Source organism: Leptonychotes weddellii, chromosome 10, assembly GCF_054177405.1.
Source record: "Leptonychotes weddellii isolate Sample4059 chromosome 10, ASM5417740v2, whole genome shotgun sequence".
NCBI lineage: Eukaryota > Metazoa > Chordata > Mammalia > Carnivora > Phocidae > Leptonychotes > Leptonychotes weddellii.
Genome location: NC_138378.1, coordinates 70,866,527 through 70,888,543, shown reverse-complemented (window position 1 = coordinate 70,888,543; position 22,017 = coordinate 70,866,527). Strand labels below are relative to the sequence as shown.

Below are 22,017 nucleotides of genomic sequence, written 5' to 3'. Positions count from 1 at the left end.
ATGGCTGCAATTGTTTTGCTTTGCTTTGTTTTAGGGCAAAATTCTTGAATTAGTTGTCTGCATCTCTCTAATTTCTCCTGTTCTCTACTAAATCCCCTCCAGTCAGGCTCCAGAACTTCTATATTGATAAATCTACGTGAATTCTCATCGATCTTGAACCATTCATCTTACTTGAATCAGCAGCAGCACTTGACACAGATGATCACTCCCTCTTTCTTGAGACATTTTCTTAATTTGGCTTTCAGGACACATACACTCATGGTTTTCTACCCAATTCCTCATCTGTATCTCTTCAGTGACCTTTGCTGCTGCCTCTACCTCATCCCTATCCTCTAAGCCTTGGAATGTCTTAGGGATCACCTAGGGAGGAAGTGGGAGGACTATTCCCTATCTCATGGCTTTAAATACCAGCTATAAACAGAGGACTCTCAAATTTACCTGGCTCTTCTAGATTTCTCCTCTGATCTAGAAAGAGTCTAATAAATTTGAAGGTCTAATAAATACAGTATCTCCAAAATTGAATTCCCCATCCTGCTCCCCCTAAACCTACTTCCCCCATCTCCATAAATGGCAGGAAAGTCCATGCTTCCAGTTGCACAGGCTAAAAACCCTGCAATCATCCTTAACCTTTTCTCTCTTGCACTCCCATCTAGTCCGACTGCAAATTCTGTAGGTACAACTGTCAAAATTTCTCAGAATGTCAACATTTTTTCACTATTTCCACTGCCATCACCCTGGTCAAAGCCGCCATTTCCTCTTGCCAGAATTCCTGCAACAGCCTATTCCTGGTCTCTCTGATTCTACCCTCGCTCAGCAGATTGGTCACTTCACCTTAGCTCGCAACTCTCTGATGGTTTCTCATCCACCAGGAAAAAAAAAAAAAGCCACCCACATTCCCAGTATTTAGTTACAAGGTTCTACACATTAGGACTGTTCCCTGTCTGACCCAACTACTTCCCCCATCTCTCACTTGCTTATTACTCTGCCCCAGCCATATTGTGCTCTGTAAAACTCAGAGCAACTAGCCATTGCCCACGCAGCCCCTGTTCTCAAATTAGGGCAGCTAACGTTCTTATCTCCTGCAGGGTATTGAGGAGGCTAGGAAGATTGAGGGGGACGTGAAGGGGGAGGGGTGAGGCTGGGTAGAAAAATGGCTGGGGCGCCTGGGTGGCTCAGTTGGTTAAGCATTTGCCTTCGGCTCAAGTCATGATCCCAGGGTCATGGGATCAAGCCTCGCATTGGGCTTTCTGCTCAGTGGGGATCCTGCTTCTCCTTCTACCTGCCGCTCTGCCTACATGTGCTCGCATGCTCGCTCTCTGTCAAATAACCGGTTTCTAAAAAAAAGAAAGAAAGAAAAACGGCTGGCAGTACCCTCTCTGTACCACCAGGATTTTCCCAGCTCAACCAGGCTGATAAGAGGCACCCAAACAGGGGGAGTCCTAAAGTGCCTGATGTTATCCTGGAAATTGCAGCACAGCCACAGGACCCAGAATCATCCCCCATCGATATATGAGGCAGAACATACCTCCACACCAAGTGGCACTAACCACAACCAGGACTAGACTAGGCCTGGAGGGCCTAGCAGGACGCCAGGCCAACCACAAAACACTTCATTAACTTCACGATATTTGATGTGATGAAATGTTTTGAATTCCACTTACCATGCTAGGGTGGGGTTTTCCTATACTTGCTATTCTCCCTGCTTGGAATGCTATTCATGCAGTGTAAAATTATACCAACATCACTGCACCCACACATTCCCTATTCCTGCTTCTTTTTCTCCATGCATTTTCCACCACTTGACATAATATACATTTGCTTATCATTCTTACCCCACTAGAATATTCATGAAGGCAAGGATTTTAGTCCATTTTATTTACTGCTAACTATCCACAGCACCTGGAACACTGCCCAGCACATGGTAGGGGCTCATTATTTGTTAAACCAGAATTAACATTCTCCCACTGATGAAAGCAGTAAATGGTTTTACAAGAGACATAAAGTAAAATGTCCCAAAATTAAACGTTCTTTCCTACTCTTTAGCAATCAGATTTCAAAAGTGAGTTACATCTCTATCTTCTATGGTTGATTCCCTTTAAAAGACAGCAAAGACAGAGGAATGTAATAGGTCAGCAGCTGAGAGTGTAATTAGACCCCAATTCACATCATTCCAATCATTTTTATACTTACACATTTAAGAACTATAAATTCACATGTATATCATATCTATAATTACGTACCTTTGTAAAAGAACTGCCTAATTTAACCAAGGGTACTGTAGGAAATTCCCGCTTTTCACTCATTGTCAAAGATCCTGCATTAAGGCTATAGAGGTTTGACATCACAAGCAAGAGATCTGATGTGGTTTTGACAGGTAGAAAGCGGCTCCTAGGAACATTAATACCTAGAGAGTTCTCAAAACTTTTAATGGCAGCGCCTACTGCAGTTTCTAACTGAATGACATTCAGGCCTCCATCCAAGGTCTGTAAGAAAGAAAAGCGGGCAGGGGGAGAGGAGAAATAGGTTTTAGCAACTTAGTTCCATGTGGGCTGGTTAATATTTGGGGAGTGGTTTCAGAGATCCATTGAAGGAGACAGAATTTTGAGAAGTGACATTTAGCAAGTACCTACCATATGCCAGGTGCTTAGACACACATGGTCTTTTTTTTTTTTTCCTTCAGCATCATAACTCCTGTTTAGTAATGTTTCCATTTCATGATAAAGAACCGGAGGTTCACAGAAAACTCATGCGAGATGCCTGTGGCCAAAAGGCCTTTAAGTATCAGAGCAACAAGACCGAGGTAGGTTCTCTACTTTTGGGCCCAGTGCTCTTGCCACTACCACGGCCCTGCGTCAAGTAAGAGCACCAAGGCTTCACACTAAAGAGATGGTGTATAGACTCTGAAAGACAGGGCCAGGAACCGGAGTGACTTACTAGGCAAAGAGGAAGGAGCCGTGAACAGATGGGCCAGAGAGAATGGGCAGTGGATCTGTGTGTAGGGAGGCGAGGGCTGCACCTCTGGCTTACCTTTGGATTCACAATGATCTCCATATCAATAGCATTTTGCTCCTGCAGTCTTTTAACTGCTGCAAGAGAGATCCATAGGTTGTTTGTGTTAAATATTTTGAATTTTGATACAGACTTGAACTCGTCCACATGTGCTTTTGGCACTTGAGCGATTTCCACCAGTCTCAATTTGCCTTCATACTGGGTGAGTGTCCCACCCTAGAAAGGCAGAGAGGAGTGTGTGAGTACCTCCACATCTCTCCCAGTCATAACCGTACCATGCTATTTCTAGTCTGTGAAAGTGTTAGAGAAAAGACACTGATGATAAAATCCCCCAGAAATAAAAAGTTTTGGCACTGATTCAATCTTTGATACACAGCAACATACATATGATGGTAGAACCAAAGAAAATATTCAGGTTGTCATTTTATACTATATACACAGCCTCTTGTCCACAGTAAAAGCCCTGGGAGTACATCAGAGTCTTCCTCGCTTTTTGAAAGTCTGCTACAGGAACAGCCATTCCTCTCATTCCCAAACCACCGTCCATCACTAAATAACTAGTCCTACTACCTCAGACCCTGCTCTAGGACTGGCTCTAGGATAGGAGGAGAAAAGGGAGGACAGAGGCACAAGGGGTGAGGAGTGACCCCCTGAGCGGCCTCAGCTTAGAGATGTTCTTACAGTCATGAGGCCACAGCCGTGTGGGGAGAGGGGAACGTTCACTCACGCGTCAGGGGGCACTGCAAGAGGCACAGAACCCAGCCTAGGGACTGACCATTTTAGTATTTACACACTGCCCATTTCTTTTACTCCCTGTGGCCAAGAAGTAAAACCTTGTGTACCATTTCATGACCACTATACATGCAAAGTTAAAAAAACATTTGTTTTGCAACTACAGAGATATTACAGTGATTAAAAAAATATATAAAAATGCATAGGTAGAAAAAGAAATAGTACATTTTCACTAAAGGAAAAATGAAATAAGTACCAAACTAGAAGAATATCAAAGGTCTGAACAAAACATTTGAAAGTGTTTTCACTTATCCTATAAATATATATAGAACTGTTTTCAGTTAAAATCGCCCATATAGATCACTCAACAATACCGTTAAAGCTCAATTTATATATATACAGTTATGTCAGGTGGAACTCAGGGTACTCTACAGAATACTATCTCACTCTGTCTTACAATGATGTTACCAAGTGGATGAATGTGTTGTTTTGTTTACCACTGAAACTTTCCAATTAAAAAAAGCAACTGGAGGGTGTTATGCTGAGCGAAATAAGTCAATCAGAGAAAGACATATATCATATGACCTCACTGATATGAGGAATTCTTAATCTCAGGAAACAAACTGAGGGCTGCTGGAGTGGTGGGGGGCGGGAGGGATGGGGTGGCTGGGTGATAGACATTGGGGAGCGTATGTGCTATGGTGAGCGCTGTGAATTGTGCAAGACTGTTGAATCACAGATCTGTACCTCTGAAACAAATAATGCAATATATGTTAAGGAAAGAAAAAAAAAAGCAGAAGAAGAAGATAGGAGGGGAAGAATGAAGCGGGGGAAATCGGAGGGGGAGACGAATCATGAGAGACGATAGTCTCTGAAAAACAGACTGGGGGTTCTAGAGGGGAGGGAGGTGGGAGGGGAAAAAAAAAAGCATTTGAACTACAAAACCTATGCATTGTGAAGATATGACTCTCCAAACTGTTTCCTCTCAATATTTACCTTTACATCTGCACGTGTTTTATTTGTGACTTCCATGACAAATTCACAGGGTTTTCCATTGGGTGGGTTCATTAGATGATTAAGAATATAAAGATCCACAGTGGCACCCAGATTATCTATGTTAGACACAAAAATATACTCTTTGCCTTCTCCTATAAGGGTGTCGAGCAAACCAGAGTTGTAGAAACTGGCGTATATATCACCATGACCTGGAGGGTACCAAGCTTCTGTATTTTCCCCTGAGTATGAGACATCCTTTGCTACAGGCAGTAAAGATTCTTTATTAATCCTCGGGTACCTTAAAAAACAAACAAACAAACCAAGGTCTTTTTCTATATCAATTCTGTAAAGCATTCCAAACCTTCAAGTAAAACAATGCATTTAAAGTTAAATAAAACTTCCCTCCTTCTCAGGCTATCAATAGTAATTTAATCATAGGTAAATCCATTTAAGAAAATCTCTTATCTGTGTTGTCCAATAATCAGTTTCCTAGATCATAAGATTTGCTGCAAAAAAACTTCCATTGTTATACAGATGGGAGGACACCTCATACTTCTAGGGTATTCATAGATTTGATGACTTTACAAGAGGAGAAATACATTAAGTAAATTTCTCAAACTTCTTTGGTCATGGAATTGTTCTTTCCCCTCCAAGTTTGGAAAAATCTGCCCATTCTTACAACCGTATATTCAGGGGTGGTGCTCTTTCTTTCCCAGAAAGTCAGCAGCACATCAGTGCTCAGGGACATCTGCTCCCTACTACGAGCGAGGACAGGTGTGGGGGCTGGCAGTGGGGAGGGGGAAACGGAGGAGCTAGCACTGTAACAGACCAAGGACCAACCAGAAGATGGAGGCAGAGCACCTGCAACATAGCAAGTGTCCATGAAAATAAATTAAAACAACAACAAATGGTACAACTTTTAGAAGTACCTGTTCTGTACAAATTCATATGGACCCACATTCATCCTTAGATGGGAGACTTACTTCCCCAGTTGCCTGAGCTTTATCCAAAGTCATCACCTGAATCCCTTTCTACAGGCATACGTCAGAGATACCGCAGGTTCGGTTCCAAACCAGAGCAATAAAGGAAATGTCGCAATACAGTGAGCCAAGTGAATGTTTGGTTTCCCAGTGCATGTAAAAGGTATATTTACATTATATTAAGTGTGCAGTCGCATTATGTCTAAAAAAATGTACATACCTTAATTTAAAAAAGTACTTCATTGCTCAAAAATGCTAACCATCATCTGGGCTTTCAGCAGGTCAGACTCACTGATCACAGATCACCATAATGAATACAATAATAAAGAACAAGTTTGAAATATCATGAGAATACCAAAATGTGTGACACAGACACAAAGTGAGCAGATGCTATTGGAAAAGTGGCACCAATACCAATAGACTTACTTGCTCAATGCAGGGTTACCACAAATATTCAACTTGTAAAAAAAAAATGCAGTATCTACAAAGCGCAATTGAAGTGCAATCAAACAAGATATGCCTGCACTTACTTTCCCTTCCTCAAAGTAGATCTGTTTCCAGGATTTATTAAATTTCCCCCAAGCCTATTCCGGATGTTGAATAAATTTCTTCCCATATGAAAGAAGGTTATCAATATTGTAGAACATATAAAAGTTTTCATCCACCCATGTGGAGCCCAAATATGCCCTCAGAAAGCAAAGACCTAAGCCATCCTCAAATATTCTGGACATGGAACAAGCAGATTCTCTCTTAGGAAGAATCACAGAGTGATTATAACAATCACCTATCTGTGAACAAGTGTTCAGCCTTTAAAGACACTGAACATTTTCAAACATGAGTTTTTGGCACATATACATCTTGAGGCTGCTCTATTTAAACAAGACAAAGACATCTTTGTTTCCCAGGAGTAACATCCTCCAGACTTTTTATTACTTATTGTACCTGCTTTGATTAAAAGTGTAGATTTTCACACGACAGTGATTGTACTTCTGTAGTATTTTTTTTGTATCTTCATCCGTGTTAAAAGAGTTCATTAGAACAAGAGGAACATCTGTATTGTAGGTTTTGTTCAAATGCTAGGGAGGAAAATAACAATCAGATTACCCAGACCTACTTTTCTTTCACTTAAAAATGTAAAACTCATAGTGGCTAATCACAAAGTATCTAAAACATCACCTATATGTAGCCCAATACAAATATTTAGCACAAGCCGGACATTTTGCTAAGCAGTTCACCATGGATTTGCTCATTAAATCACAATCCTATGAGACGGAAACTTTGTCTGCAATATACGGATGGCTAAATTAAGGGCCAGAGAGGCGGCAGGTCATCAGCAGAGCCGGGACACCCCTATGGTCTGACTCGAGTTGTGTGCCCAGCCAGGGCCCTGTGGCCTTACTGGATAGGCAAATGCTGACGGAGCATTTACTGTGTCCAGAGCACAGTGGGGATGAAAGTACAAATGTTACAAAAACATGGTTCTCTAGTCTCAGGATTAATGTCAAGAACTGTGAATCGCACCCCAGCTGAAATCTTTTCAATCTCTAGGAAGAGTTAAGAGGCGACACAGAGTGAGAAGAAAACAAGGTCTCAGAAGTGAGACCGTCCTGTGTTCACAGAGGGAATCTTGGGCAAGTAAATCAACCTCTCTGTGCCTTGGTTTCCTCACCTGTGAAATGGGGATGATAATATGAAGAGTACTTATGTTACAGAGTTGCTGAGAGGAACAAGTGAGGCACTCACGAACAGAGCTCAGAACCCCACTCAGTGTACATCCACTCCAGGCTAGATGACCGTTAGTCGTTGCTGCTGCTAGTGTTAATACTGTAGTTGCCTGCACGTACTGGACGTGAGAGAGAGAGAGATGAAGAAGACTCCCCCGAAGGAACTTACGGCCCACGATTACTGACTTTATCATAAGAGAGACGGCAAGGACAGTTCTAGGCAACCACGGCTGCCGACCAGATACGGAAATTCTCCCTGGCCTCCCAAAAGGGGTTAATAAAGCCAGACCATCCCAGCTGTGATGAAGGCTGCCATCCAAAAGAAAAGGCGGGAGGAGGGTGGGGAGATCAAAGGAGAATCCAAAAAGATCCAGAGATTTCAACAACCACAAATGCTACTTAAAGATCAAAAGATTTTATTTTACATCACCCTAAGGATTTGTCCTTGGGAACACCAAACCTTTTTATATACTAATACAGAAACTAAAGATAGCAAGCTCCTTGACTAGCTCAAATCCACATCTGTTATTTTGTAACGTAACATTTATAATAACCTAAAACTGGTTTTAGTAGTTCATGAGAAAGGCTGAATGTTACTCACTTCAATTTGCTGAACGGTCAGATCCAAAAAGGTATTCTCATTCCTCACACCAATCAGACTTTTCGGGCCTTTGCAGCCCATGCTGGTTCCCAAACCTCCATTGAGTTTCACCACCACCAGCTTGTTCAGCACGGAAGATATATTATCAGGTAAGCCTCTGGCCTTTATCTTTTCATAGGGTTGAATCTGAAATTTTAAAAAAATTACAGAATTCAAATAGCTTTATGAGAGGTTAAATCCAATCAATCTCAGGGTTATTTCCATGTGCCCTTAAAGAGTTTTGTTTTTCTCCATGGAAAGTTTCAACATTTCCTTTAATGTCACAAGTCCTTCCGGTACTTACTCAGAGGCAACTGCTCTTTAACAAAGTAGTAGTTCAGTGGTTCATTTACATTAGAATGGAGTACGAGAAGGGGGGAAGTTACAGTCTACAAAGACTTGTCTGGCTCCTGAGGACATCTAAGTCTCTTGGACTACCTTTAAAAACTTAAGAATTCTCAATTTGCATCAATATAGTAAATGGGATACACAAAACTCATCAAATCTGCAAATATTTCTAGTGCAGTATAGATCTACTTCAATTCTGGAGAAGTACATATATGATCATACATTATTCCTTCTCCCAAAGGAGGCAAAAACCAAAACCAAATGCTTTTCTCCTCCATTCAATAGTAAGTCTTCAGAGGAAGAAGGTGGCATGGGATTTTTATCATATTTCTAGGTATATAGCAAGGATAGAATTCCTTAAGAATTTAACTGTCAGGCATCACTGTATAGCAGATCATATTGGAAAACTGTGTTCTCATTGCTCCAATAAATACCCTGATGGGGTAGGAAAGGCAAGAGCTGAGGCTGGAGAGAATCCCCTCCTCCCTGCACCCCTGTGTATTTCTGGGAGCACAGAGCATTACTCTTCATGCTGTGAAGGGAACAACCACATAGTGGGAGCCCAAATTCTTATGTTCAAAGCAGGAGGCACAAGCAAGTCTAAAGATCTTATAGCAAGAATGAAAGCTTTTGAAAAGATCATGGTATACTCTCTAACCATTTACAGGGCTTTTTTTTTGGTTATCCTTCTTTAATGGAATACATCATCTAATGTACTTCTCAATTACATCATCATGGTATAGTACAGATAACAATTGAGGGGACTGAAGAAATACAACCATTATAGTAAGTGCTCAATTACTATGAGCTGAGCTGTTTTCGTTTTGCTACCTATAGAGGCTGTGGGGGTGGGTGAGGGATAAAGTCTGTAATTGGGAAAGGAGCTGATGGGCTCACATTCCAGTAATTAGGCTTTGGAGGCAAAACACACATACATGTCCTATGTCGACTCCTGACCACACGATTTCTGCTGTTAGCAGTTCTTTCCACATAAACTAGTCTTGCTTCTTACTTCCTCTACCCTGCAAGACACTCTGTTAACTGCCAACTGCAGATGAATGCACTTTTTGCTTGGTGTAAATGCTGAGAAATAAGCACTCTTCTCTAAGACCCTCCACTGATTACCACCCCTAGTTATCACTCATTCTGAATTAGTTCCTAACGTGGTAGGATCGCCAATCTTCCCGGTAGGTGCCACTAAGCAGTCTTCAGCAGTCATTCATACTTAAAAGTATGGAAAGACCAGAGGAGGGGACAGACTTGTGGGCACCATGGCCCTCAGTGGGTGCTGCCTAAGTACTGGAATGCTAACCACCAAGGAAAAGAAGGATGATGGGGAGGGAGGAAAGAACACAGACTACTGGTTGCTTCTCTGGCAGCACCTGGTCCATGTGAGGACAACGTACGAATGATAACAACTTGGGATACCCAACAAGCACACAAAGTGCCTGTGGCTCAGTTGACTGGCATTCCTTGAAGGATGTTTTGACCCCACTGCCATGAACATCATTTCTTCGGCATGTCAAAGAAACTGGTAATATCATTTGAGAGAAAAAGTCCAATTTAAGTGCTATATTACTAGAAAAATAAGAGGAGATAACAGAGCTGGAACTTGTCACCCTAATATAACATGGCAGTTTATAATCCTTTCATCAGCAGAGCTGTTGAAATCAACCAGTCAGTAAAAGGAATGCCACTGTGATATAATGGCTTCAAATACTCTATTATTAGGTTATAGGAGAATTTCTTGGGCACATTACATTTACTCAAAAGAGTTAGCAAATGGAACCAAGCCAATTATTTTTCCAATTATCTTTTAAAAGCCAAGAATTTCCATTTAGCAGTTACTTTTGACTTCCAAAAAAGAATCTGATATTTACAGAGGGCTCAAAAGGGTGTGAAAATCAATTTAACTAAAACTCCCTAGTTCATGCATTCATTTTAGGTAAAATTATTAGTTCAGAAATATTTTTACCTATTTAATGCTTCCTTTAATATACCTTTAAAAAAACAGAATACATAAAAGAATTTTTTTTCTACATATGGTGAGACAGGCCTACATTTTCCAATTTCACCTAAAAGATTTTCATTATGAAATATCATACATTCAAGTTATAAAATATATACAGTCAAAAGAATAACCTAAATAAAAAAGAATACTGCCGTAACTTAGAAGCCTCCTTGAGTCTGTCCCTGATCACATTCCTCTTCCACCCCTAGTGGTAACCACCATCTTGATGTTTACACTTTAGTTTTACCACCTATGTATGTATCCATAATGATAATATTTTACTTAATTTTGTCTCTAAACTTTTGACTTGCTTCTTTAATTCAATGTTATATTGAATTATATATATATATAAGAATAATTCACATTAATGCATGAAGCTATAGTAATTCACTTTTCACTGCCATATAGTATTCAATTTATATAGCCATTAAAAGAAACAAAACTGTCATTATTCAGATATGATTTTATATATAGAAAATCCAAAGACCCTACAAATAAATTATTAGAATAATGTAAACATAGCAACATTGAAGATACACAGTCAATATTTTAAAAAACAAACAACTGCTTTTAGAACCCTTGAACTCTGCTGGTGGAAATGTAAAATGGTGTGTAGCTGTTAAAGAAAAAAGTATGGTGGTTCCTAAAAGAATTTTAGACAGAATACCATATAATCTACCAAGCCCACCTCTGGATATATACCCCAAAGAACTGAAAGCAAGTTCTCAAAGAGATGTTTGTATACTCACCTTCACAGTAGCATTTATTCACAATAGCCAAAAAGTGGAAGTAACTCAAATGTCCATCAAAAGATGTACGGATAAAACAAAACGTGGCATATACATACAACAGAATATCATTCAGCCTTAAAAAGGGAAAGAAATTCTGACACGTACTACAACATGAACAAACCTTGAGAATATGTTAAAGTAAATAAACCAGTCATAAACCCCAAATACTTCTATGATTCAACTTCTATGAGGCACCTAGAGTAGCCATCAGATTCATATAGACAGAAAGTAGAAGGGTCATTCCCACGGACTGGGGTAGGGAGGAATGGGGAGGTGTTTAATGGGAACAGTTTTCATTGTGCAAGATCGAAGAGTTCTGTGAATGTACTTAACGCTAATCAATTGTATGTTTAGAAATGTGTAAAGATGGTTTAAAAAGATGAACCGTTTCTATATATATGAAGAATTAGAAATAGGATTAAAAGTTACCTTTTATTACACTATCAAAAATAACCAATTCTTAGGAATAAATCTAAAAGAAATACAAGAGTTCTACACTGAACACTTCATAAAACATTTTTGAGGAAAGTTAAAAGAAATAAATTCAGGGATGTATTTATCAGGTTTGTAAACTACAAGACTTATAAAAATGTCAATTCTCCTGATCAATGCAATCCTAATCAAAATCTCAACAGTTTTTTATGTGGAAGCTAACAAGTCAATTTAAAGTGTGTATAAAAATGCAAAGGGCAAAGAATAAACAAGACATTCTCAAAGAAAACCACCAAGTTGGGAGAACCGACTTTGTTGACAGTCTTTTTTAAATTGTAGTAGCGTAAAATTTGCCATCCTAACCATTTTTAAGTATACAGTTCAAGTATTAAGTATGTTCACACTGTTGGGCAGCCAATCTCCAGAATTATTTTTGTCTTGCAAAACTGGAACTATGCTCATTAAAAAACATGTCCCCATTCCCTCCTCCACTCAGCTCCCAGCAACCACCCTTCTGTCTTCTACCTCTGTGAGTTTGACTACTCTAGGTACCTCAGACAAGTGGAATTATACAGTGTTTGTGACTGACTTATCTCACTTTGCATAATGTCCCCAAGTCATTTAGCATTCTTTTTAAACAAAGTGGCTTATATGTTTGAGAATATTCCAAATTAATGCAGATTTTTCCAGGAAAAGGTCCATATTTAAAGTTTATTGATGTGTATGCAACGTATCTGGGAAAAGGGGAACTGGTATGAAGGACTGGAATACAGGTACAGGTCGACAATCTATGGCAAACTGAGTCTTATAAAACTTACATATTCTATTTGCAGATATTAAAAGTGGAATAGGACACAAGTTCTGAAGTCTCAGCTTAGTAATCAGGAAACAGATTCTTTTTATTTGAATTTATTGAACGGTACACCCTAACTCTGAACTAAAAAATTAAAGGTTATGAAAAGAATGCTACAAGCAAAACCACAGTTCTAAAAGTATAAATTTTGGGCGCCTGGGTGGCTCAGTTGGTTGAGCGACTGCCTTCGGCTCAGGTCATGATCCTGGAGTCCCGGGATCGAGTCCCGCATCGGGCTCCCTGCTCGGCAGGGAGTCTGCTTCTCCCTCTGACCCTCCCCGCTCTCATATGCTCTCTCTCTCATTCTCTCTGTCTCAAATAAATAAATAAAAAATAAAATCTTTAAAAAAAAATAAATAAAAGTATAAATTTTAAAAAATGCTGCTCTTCAGATACATGTGAAAACGATGCAGAACAGCAGGACTTGGGTTTCAGACATCATTCAACACCTGTGTTCTGAATTTCCTAGTATCTCTAAGGGATAGGCAACCTGTCATTCAAGGAAAAAAACTACAGAAATATAAACAATATAAAAAGATTTCTTCATAATTAAGTATGTAGTCAAAACATCAATAGGATGGCACTCTTTTCACTGTCACTCTCTAGACATAGTGCTGTCCAATAGAACTTTCTCACAATTATGGAAATGTCTTATTTGTGCTGGCCACATGCGGCTGTTAAGCCCTTGAAATGTGGCTCATGCCAACTAAGGAGCTAAAGTTTTCATTTTGTTTAATATTAATGTAAATCAATACACATGGCTAGCGGCATACACAGTTCTAGATGGTCTATTTAAAAAAATCAACGAAGGAATCAGAATTATGTTTTTTCATTTAAAAAAAATATTTTATTCATTTATTTGAGAGAGAGAGAGCACGAGCAGGGGGAGGGGAGGAGGGAGAAGCAGGCTCCCCGTCGAACAGGGAGCCCGATGTGGGGCTGGATCCCAGGACCCTGGGATCATGACTGAGCCGAAGGCAGACGCTTAACCGACTGAGCCACCCAGGTGCCCTATGTTTTTCCTTTTAATATAACTCTGCCAGGATCCTTTTTTGTTCAGTGTAATCTTTTTTCACTTTAATAACACTGACATCACAAGACATTCGACTAAACACATAAAAAGATGAGCTAAAACCTAATTCTTCCTTGTCTTCAGTAATCAACATTCCATTTATACAACAATGCACAGTAGTGAGCTTTTTACTAAGATACACTGATGTTCAACTTCAGTCTCAGAATCTGACCAAATACTCTGTATTCAGCTTTAGCTTAACCCTTTTGAAGGCTGAATGCCAAACCCTACACCTAAACACCAATTCAGGAGTCCCAGAACCTGTAATGATAGAGGTACTATCATATCCTACCATTTTAGCAACATCCAATTCAAAAAGGCATACCATTAGGAGTATATCTTAATCTGTTTCAAATCGAGGTAAACATTCTAGATGTAACTTGGGGTGAAAAATTTCATGTAACATGAATGTTCTACCAGTCTAATATAAATGATTACTACAAGAGTAAAAAACGCTACATTTTAAAAGCTATTCATTTTGTGTACAACAATGTTTGCAAATATTTCAGGTAAATTTAAATTGGGAAACTGACAGTAAAAAAAAAATTGAGTATGTAGGATATCTTTAGGAAAAATACAATTTCCTTTTAGAAATGATAAATGTTTATACAGACTTACATACTAATATCAAGTAAATAATGTAAACTGGATTATATCTTAATCCTAACCTTTAAAGAAATGCTTGGTATACTAACATGCATAGCATTAAAGTGAGTTTTAGGAACCATGTTTAATTTTTAGCTATTTAATTCCCTTTCGGGCATGAGTCTTTAAGGAAAAACACTAACAGGAATTTTTCACTTCCTGTGAAGACGAATTAAAAACCAAGTATCATCTTGTGCCTAAAATTTCACCAGGAGAGGGGCGCCTGGGTGGCTCAGTCATTAAGCGTCTGCCTTCCGCTCAGGTCGTGATCCCAGGGTCCTGGGATCAAGCCCCGCATCAGGCTCTCTGCTCGTTGGGAAGCCTGCTTCTCCCTCCCCCACCCCCCCTGCTTGTGTTCCCTCTCTCGCTGTGTCTCTCTTAGTCAAATAAATAAATAAAATCTTTAAAAAAAAATTTCACCAGGAGAAAAAAAAACCCTCCAAAATCATATATATTCAAGATAAATCATCTTTGATCCACACACCATAAAGAATATAAAGTTCATGAAAAGTAAAGAAAAAGTTCATTTTGTTCACACCAATAAACTTAAAAACATGCATTCTATTATAATACTTTAAGAAGATCATTCCTTATGACTGAATCTATGGAGGCTAAATAAATTTTTTCTTGTATCCCAAAACCCTATTCTAGGATAGTGATAGAAGCCATCAGGCCTCGCAATGATTTTAATACTAAGCCATTTGACTCTCAGCCAAAAGATATATCAAGTATACTTTTAGTTTTAATTCAAATCTCCCCAAGCTTGGTTATCTTAAGAACTTGAGTTTAAATTTTAAATGTAATTCTGAATTACTTTTCAAATATTTGGTATGAAATAAAATGAACTGATTCATACATAACATCAAGTTCCAAAACTGAGTTAAGAAGGACTTTTGGGCATGAGCCCAGGCAAATCACAAGTAGAAAGACTTGTTTACCATCGAGTTGAGTGGCCAGAAGGCTCTGTGAAGTGCCACATTTAGAACCCTCCCCCCAACGCTGAGTGGGCAAGGAGTCACCGCACCTCTATAAATGTCAAGGAACCATGGTTCTTCGTGAGGTGCTTTCAGTAATACCACTCGTCTTGCTATATCTGATCTTTAGCAGCTAATTAAAAACAGGCCTCACTGAGGAACTTGACTGTCAGCAAGAAGAGGACTGAGCAGAACGATGGAGGGAAAAGGAAGAAGAGTCACAAAGTGCGAACAGTTGTGACGAGGGGAGAGATGTCCAGAATGGTCAGGTTAGTGTTACTGCTGGAAGCCTTCACTGGGCTTTTTTCATTTATGTTTCTTGACTTATAGCCAACCCCCCCCACACACACACACACAAACAGACACAGATACACACATGTACAAAGAAAGGTACAATCATACGATTCCAGGAAGCCAGGACACTTTTTGTCTAAAGTTTATTACAGGTTAAATTAGGTGGTAAGCACAGCCTTCCATCACATAAACCACCTTATGTGCCAACACAAGTTCTTTCTGTGGGTGATGCTGTCCACACCCTCACGAGGGACCTCACCAAGCAATCCCCAGAGTTCAGTTTAGTTCCACAAACCAAGGGGACCTGTGTTAGAAAGTTGCTTGGCAACAGCTAAAGTTATACCAGACACACCTAAGTCACAGAGACATTTTTAGACCGGCCCCTCACTCTCCTCTTCTCAGCTGCCCCAGGAGAATGCACAAAGACATCTACTCATGCAAAGATGGATGGTGTTCGGAGATGACAGGGAGTACCACACACTGCCAGACATGGCCTCCATGTTACTCTGACTCAATCACTTCAGTCAATCACTAGAGCCATCTTTATGCTCTCAATAAGGTCACACTGTTTCTCTTTCTCCCAGACATGAAGAGAATTCAGTGTTTTAAGAAGACCTCTACTGCAACTAAATCCACTAGGGCAACCATGATGGTGAAGTGGAGCAAACCCCGTGAGGCTCCCTGCAAGATGCACACAGAAGGCTAGACCACTTGTCCTCCCTCCTCCTGGGAGAAGAGAACTGGTCAAGCACCCAACTTCCTCTGGGCAGTGAACAAAAGAAAGTAGCTGGCAATGTACTAAAAAACGTGACTTAAACAAGATTCTTCCCTGTAGTATGTCAATCTAGTTTTTCTGCAGAAACTGAAGATTTTTTTTTTAAAGATTTTTTTTTATTTATTTATTTGACAGACAGCACAAGTAGGCATAGCGGCAGAGAGAAGGAAAGGGAGAAGCAGGCTCTCTGCTGAGCAGGGAGCCCGATGCGGGGCTCGATCCCAGGACCCCGGGATCATGACCTGAGCTGAAGGCAGCCGCTTAACCGACTGAGCCACCCAGGTGCCCCGAAACTGAAGATTTTTAAGAAGATCCTTTAAAAATGGTCTACCATGATCTGTGTCTGTTCACAAGTTAGTTTCCAGTTAGAAGAAAAGCTTTATTCATCACACAGTCATGGACACACTGTTCCCATTAGCAGTCTGTATAACCCAGTTCTTGGTAGCATATTTGTGCTATTCCTGAAGGCAGTGCCAAATACCCAAAACAAGCTAACAGTACCTGCCCTGTTATGGTTCACAAGGGTATGATTATTGCAATCTGAAAGATCTTTTTTTCAAAAAAAGCAAGTTTGCCTGAAAGAAAATGAACTACGTAAATAGTAAGTTTGGAATGATGCTCCATATGTACAGGAAATATTCTAAGAGCATAAGCTTATTCACAAAACCCTTACTGCATGGTGTTCTGTGTGCCAAGTTCAATGCTAGGCACTTCCACATATCATCTCTTCATTTCACATTTCTAAAGATAATGACTGAAATCTGGGTCATCTCAAAGCTCCTACACATTAATGACATACCTAAACCATAGTTTTTTTTTTTTCACAAAGGAAAAACTGGCAAATCGTGTACATTATCACATGGTCCACCAACAAACTCACCAACAGCCCCTCAGCCACCAAGATGAGCTCAACCCCTATTTCATAGGGCAAATAAAAACCATCATATACAGGAATGCCCTCAACTTTCTGCCACCAGATGGTCAGAAAGAACCTTCCTGCATCTCCATCTTTGTTTTTTCCTTCTGCCTTCCTTCTGGTTACGGGAGCCTGACCTCGTAGGCAAGCTCTCTGCCAGTGCCCATCTCAAGAATCTATGTCATCAATCATCCAGTCTCTTGGGCAGCTTCTCCCTCTCTATTCCCTTCCATTGATATGAACATATTCAACATTTGCCATCTAAAAACCAAGAAAGAAAACAACAATGCATTCACTCACTCATCCTTTTCTACACCCATATCCCTTTCTTCTCCCTCTTCTTAGAGGCAGGGCTTCCTGAAAAAGTTGCTGCACTCACCTCCCATCCCTCACTCACCCAACTGCAATCTGGTCTTCTCTACGGCTCAGTGAACTGCTCTTAACAAGGTCATCTACATCCTCTTAATTGTGAAATCCTATCAGTGACATCAATTCTTCTCTTGCATGCTCACCTGCATTTGATGTAACTGACCACTCCTTCTATTTTGACATGCTCTCTTCTCCTTGACTTCTGAAACACCACATTCTATTTTCCTCCTCTTTCTGCCTGTTCCTTTTCAAACCCATTCTAGGTAGACCTCCTCTTCCCAGGCAATCTGCTCCAATCCATGGCTTCATTTATTCACTCCTAGCTCTATGGCACAAAGACAAACCCAGCTGCTAAGCCAGGAGACTCTTCACATCTGATCAATGACCAAGACCTGTGAGTCTCATGAAACTGTCCCTCCTTCCAGTCAGCATCCTGCTCACCGCTCACCTGTGTTATTGCAGTGGTGGCCTCTATGATCTCCTTACCTCCTTCCAATCCACCTTCACCTTGCAGGTGGCAATCTTTTAGAAAAGAACATTTGAACATGTTTCTCTCCTTATTACATCATTCACAAAATAAAGCATTGATACGGCATGGCAGAGATTATTAGCTGCCTACCCCAACATCATTTTTTCCTTTCTACTTAAGAACCCTGATTTTCAGCTGGGCACACCACCATCCCAAATAAAAGATTACATTTCCCAGCCTCCCTTGCAATTATTTGTGCCAAAGCTGTGATTAAATGGAAGTGAAAGATTTCCAGGAAGTCTCTGTGAAAGCGCAAGGGCGTGGCCTCCTCCTTCCTGCTGTTTAGAACGGAGACATGCTGACTAGAATTCATTCAAGCAGCCATCTGGGACCATAAGGAGATATGCTAAGGATGGCAAGAGTGGCAAGACAGAGAAGCCCAGGTTCCTGATGAGCACCATGCTGCCATACTAGCTCTGGATTGCCTCTCTCTAGATTTGTTATTCTGAGTTTCACTATTAAATGTAGCTGACTCTAATCTTAACTGGAAGACATGGTTTGCAATGTGCTTAATGATCTGACCCTTTGTGCCTTGCACTTTCTCCTCTCCTATTCTCCCTGACATGCTGTACTCCAGGAACATGGAGCAGTGGGCTCTCTAACGTCCCGTATCTGTTGAGTGTAGGCCCCTGCATTTCTGCCCCCTCATGCAACTTCACTTCACCAATGGTCTTCCCTTTATCCTCCACATCTCAGTTCAGACCAGCAATTCTCAGGCTTTATGAGCTATCAGGCATGGACTCTGTTTCAGAAAAGTGAAAATACCACCCCACCCCACCCCCACAAAAAAAACACAAAAAACTTTTTGCATATGATTTACCTCACTCCTGTGGAATTTCATTCACTGAATATAAAAATAATCTCGGGCACCTGGGTGGCTCAGTTGGTTGAGCGACTGCCTTCGGCCCAGGTCATGATCCTGGAGTCCTAGGATCGAGTCCTGCATCGGGCTCCCCGCTCGGCGGGGAGTCTGCTTCTCCCTCTGACCCTCCTGCCTCTCATGTTCTCTGTCTCTCATTCTCTCTCTCTCAAATAAATAAATAAAATCTTTAAAAAAAAAAAAAAAGATTTAAAAATAATCTTTATAGGAGATGCTGTATTTCCCAATGAAAGTTAATATGCAAATAAAGCAAAAAATAAACTCTCTCCACTGAATTTCAATGAGAAGTCTTCTGTTTGGCTTGAGTAAGAAACTGACACTGATACAGTTGAGAAGGTTACATGCATCCATCTTTAACTGCCATTCTATTCTGACTTTTCTTTTTTATGAAAAACCTCAACTCTCCAAGGCAAGTTCTCACAGCCTGCTCTGCCAGCTGAATGGAGGCTTGTAATAGAAACACCTAAATTCTCCAAGACTCTGAGAACTCAGTGGCTCATAGTATTTCCCTTGTCTTCAAAGGTCAATAAGGTCGTCTTTGGTGCTGCATCACTCATGCAGGATCACGCCATCTTCAATGCAAAGCTCAGAGACGCAGAAGGAGAGTCACAGTGATATGTGGCACTCACCCTCCTCTGCAGCAACAGGACTGGAAGTGCTGGATGGCATCACAGATATTATCTGTGCACAGAGCACCAAGACACTTCTCTTCCAACACAAGTTTGCTTGGCTTCTTGGTAACTTTATCATTTTAAAAACATCTTCAGAAGGGATTCACAGTAATTCTTCTCTTAGGGCACCAGCGGGCACATAAGGGATGAAAACCAGTAGTTGGCTGCCCTGAGAAATGTCTCAAATTGCAAGGACATGATGTAGCCAGTGTTTCCTCCATGACCTGACTCAAATCATTGTAATAAACTACAATTCCAGGGTGAATGGGACCATCTGACAAAGACTGTTGCAGAACTGAATGGGGCTGTACAGGACAGTGGCTGAGAGCACAGGCTCTAATGCCAGGCCACTTGGGTCTGAATCTTAGACTCCACTGTTTATTATGGCAAGTAATTTAGCTGCTCTCAGCCTTTTTCATCTGCTTCATTGATTTGTTATGAGGATAAATGAGATAATGCAGGTAAAGTGCCGAGCAAAGTGTATGGCCCATAGGAAGAGCATAAATGTTGACTGGCATTATCCCATTGATTCAGACACACTCCTACTCCTACCCCACGTTTTAACATTTCTGGGACGAGGATGCAGCATATATTTATTGGATCTTACAATCAATTGGTTGCACTATTTGTCTTTTTTAGTGGTACACAAAAGGTGCAGCTTGCACCCAATGGCACAAATTTGATAGAATATGGTATTGAGTTTCTCTTTCTGCTCCAAATCACAAACCAGCTTAATGATCTCCCAGCTATGGGTCTCACCCGAAGTCTCACTCCAGTCACTTGTAATTTAAGAATAGTTTAAGACAGGAGTCAAAAACCATAGCCTTTGGGACAGCCAGGTCTGCCACCTTTTCTCATAAATTATTACTGGAACACAGCCACTCTCATTAGTTTACAAATCTATGGCTGCTTTCATGCTACTGTGGCTAAGCTGAGTAATCATGACAGAAAATGCATCGCCAACAAAGTCTAAGATATTTACTATCTGGCGCTTTACAGAAAGGATCTGCCAAACCCTGTTTTCAGACAATCTTCTGAGGTGAGAAAAATCCAAGTTTTAATAATATTTCTGCTTTTTTAGACTTTGCTTCTCCTAAAATGGCTCCATACTGCCTGACGACTTCCCCGGATGGCCAGGGAGGTAGGATCTCCTTTAGGCTATGCTGGCTCTGTGCTTCCACTGGCAAGAACACCACCGCCTAACGATCCCCCAGGTTTTTTATCTCCTATTTGTCTGGCAAAGCAAAAGCAAGGATATGTCATTGGTAGCAGAACTCCGGCAATTTTCAAAACAAAAGAAAGAAAACCTCAGATTAAAAAAGTCTTTTACCACTTATATGAAGTGGTTAGAGTAGTTAAATTTATAGAGCCAGAAAACAAAATGGTGGTTGCCATGAGCTGAGGGAAGGAGAGAATGGGTGTTACTGTTTAATGGGTATAGAATTTCAGTTTTACAAGATGAAAAAGTTGTGGAGATTGGTTGCACAATCATGTGAATATACTTAACACTACTGAAGCATATACTTAGAAATGATCAAGATAAAAGGAAGATTTTAAAAAATGATCAAGATAAATGGTATATTTTATGTGTACTTTATAACTAAAAGCATTAAAAAAAATTTTAACTGTTTTAGGTAGGTGTGTATGTGTGGGCACACATGTATGCCCCATCAAGGTGTCTAAGGACCACAGAGCAAAAATATCACTTCCTTTAAAAGCCTTTTATGACCCTCATACCCCCAGGAGTGGATCTGGCACAACCCCTACTTCTAGCTTCAAGTACTACCAGCTTCTATGGTAGCAATTATTACACTGTCTCCAAACTGTCCATTTAGTCCTCCATATGTGTCCATGACTGTAAACTCCACGAGGACAGGAACTGCCATGTGATGCTCCCCCCACCATATCTGTCACCTTTAGTTATCAAGCTTATTGGTGGCACTCACATATTTGAGTAAATAAGTGAGTAAATGAATGGAGCAAATATGGATTAATATTAATAAATTAAATGAAACCTGTTCTTTGGAATTTTTTCTACTCAAATACTAAGTTTAAAACAAAAGTGGTTTAACCACTAATTAGAAACCAGATTACAAACACCTATTATCTTAATTCAAGAAAAAAGTACTGGATCAGCATACATTATATATAAGTTTGATAAAGAAAACCTAAATCTAAGACTTTGCATAAAAAAATGTTTAAAGGCCATGTTAGTGTAGTAATTATAAAACGATCCCTCTGTGATAAGCAAACAGAATGATCACATAATAAACATTATAAATTGAACCTGAAAAAGTACATTTCCTAAGAAAGTTCTTTTGTCTTCTTCTGCTTATGAATTATAAAAACACAAGGAAAACTATCAAATCAAAGACA

At 40.1% G+C, this 22,017-nt stretch overlaps 1 protein-coding gene across 4 annotated transcripts in view; it reads right to left on the bottom strand.

The window, feature by feature from the left end:
• The window catches only part of UGP2 (UDP-glucose pyrophosphorylase 2), a 66,535-nt gene that overhangs the window by 3,202 nt on the left and 41,316 nt on the right, over nucleotides 1-22,017 (bottom strand). For all 4 annotated transcript variants that reach the window (XM_006742190.2, XM_006742188.3, XM_006742191.3 and 1 more), the window contains exons 4-8: nucleotides 8,043-8,228; nucleotides 6,660-6,793; nucleotides 4,738-5,035; nucleotides 3,028-3,225; nucleotides 2,241-2,483 (exon numbers count right to left, since the gene is read on the bottom strand). In XM_006742190.2, coding sequence (XP_006742253.1) covers nucleotides 2,241-2,483; nucleotides 3,028-3,225; nucleotides 4,738-5,035; nucleotides 6,660-6,793; nucleotides 8,043-8,228 — 1,059 coding nt within the window. The remainder of the gene's footprint in view (nucleotides 1-2,240; nucleotides 2,484-3,027; nucleotides 3,226-4,737; nucleotides 5,036-6,659; nucleotides 6,794-8,042; nucleotides 8,229-22,017) is intronic.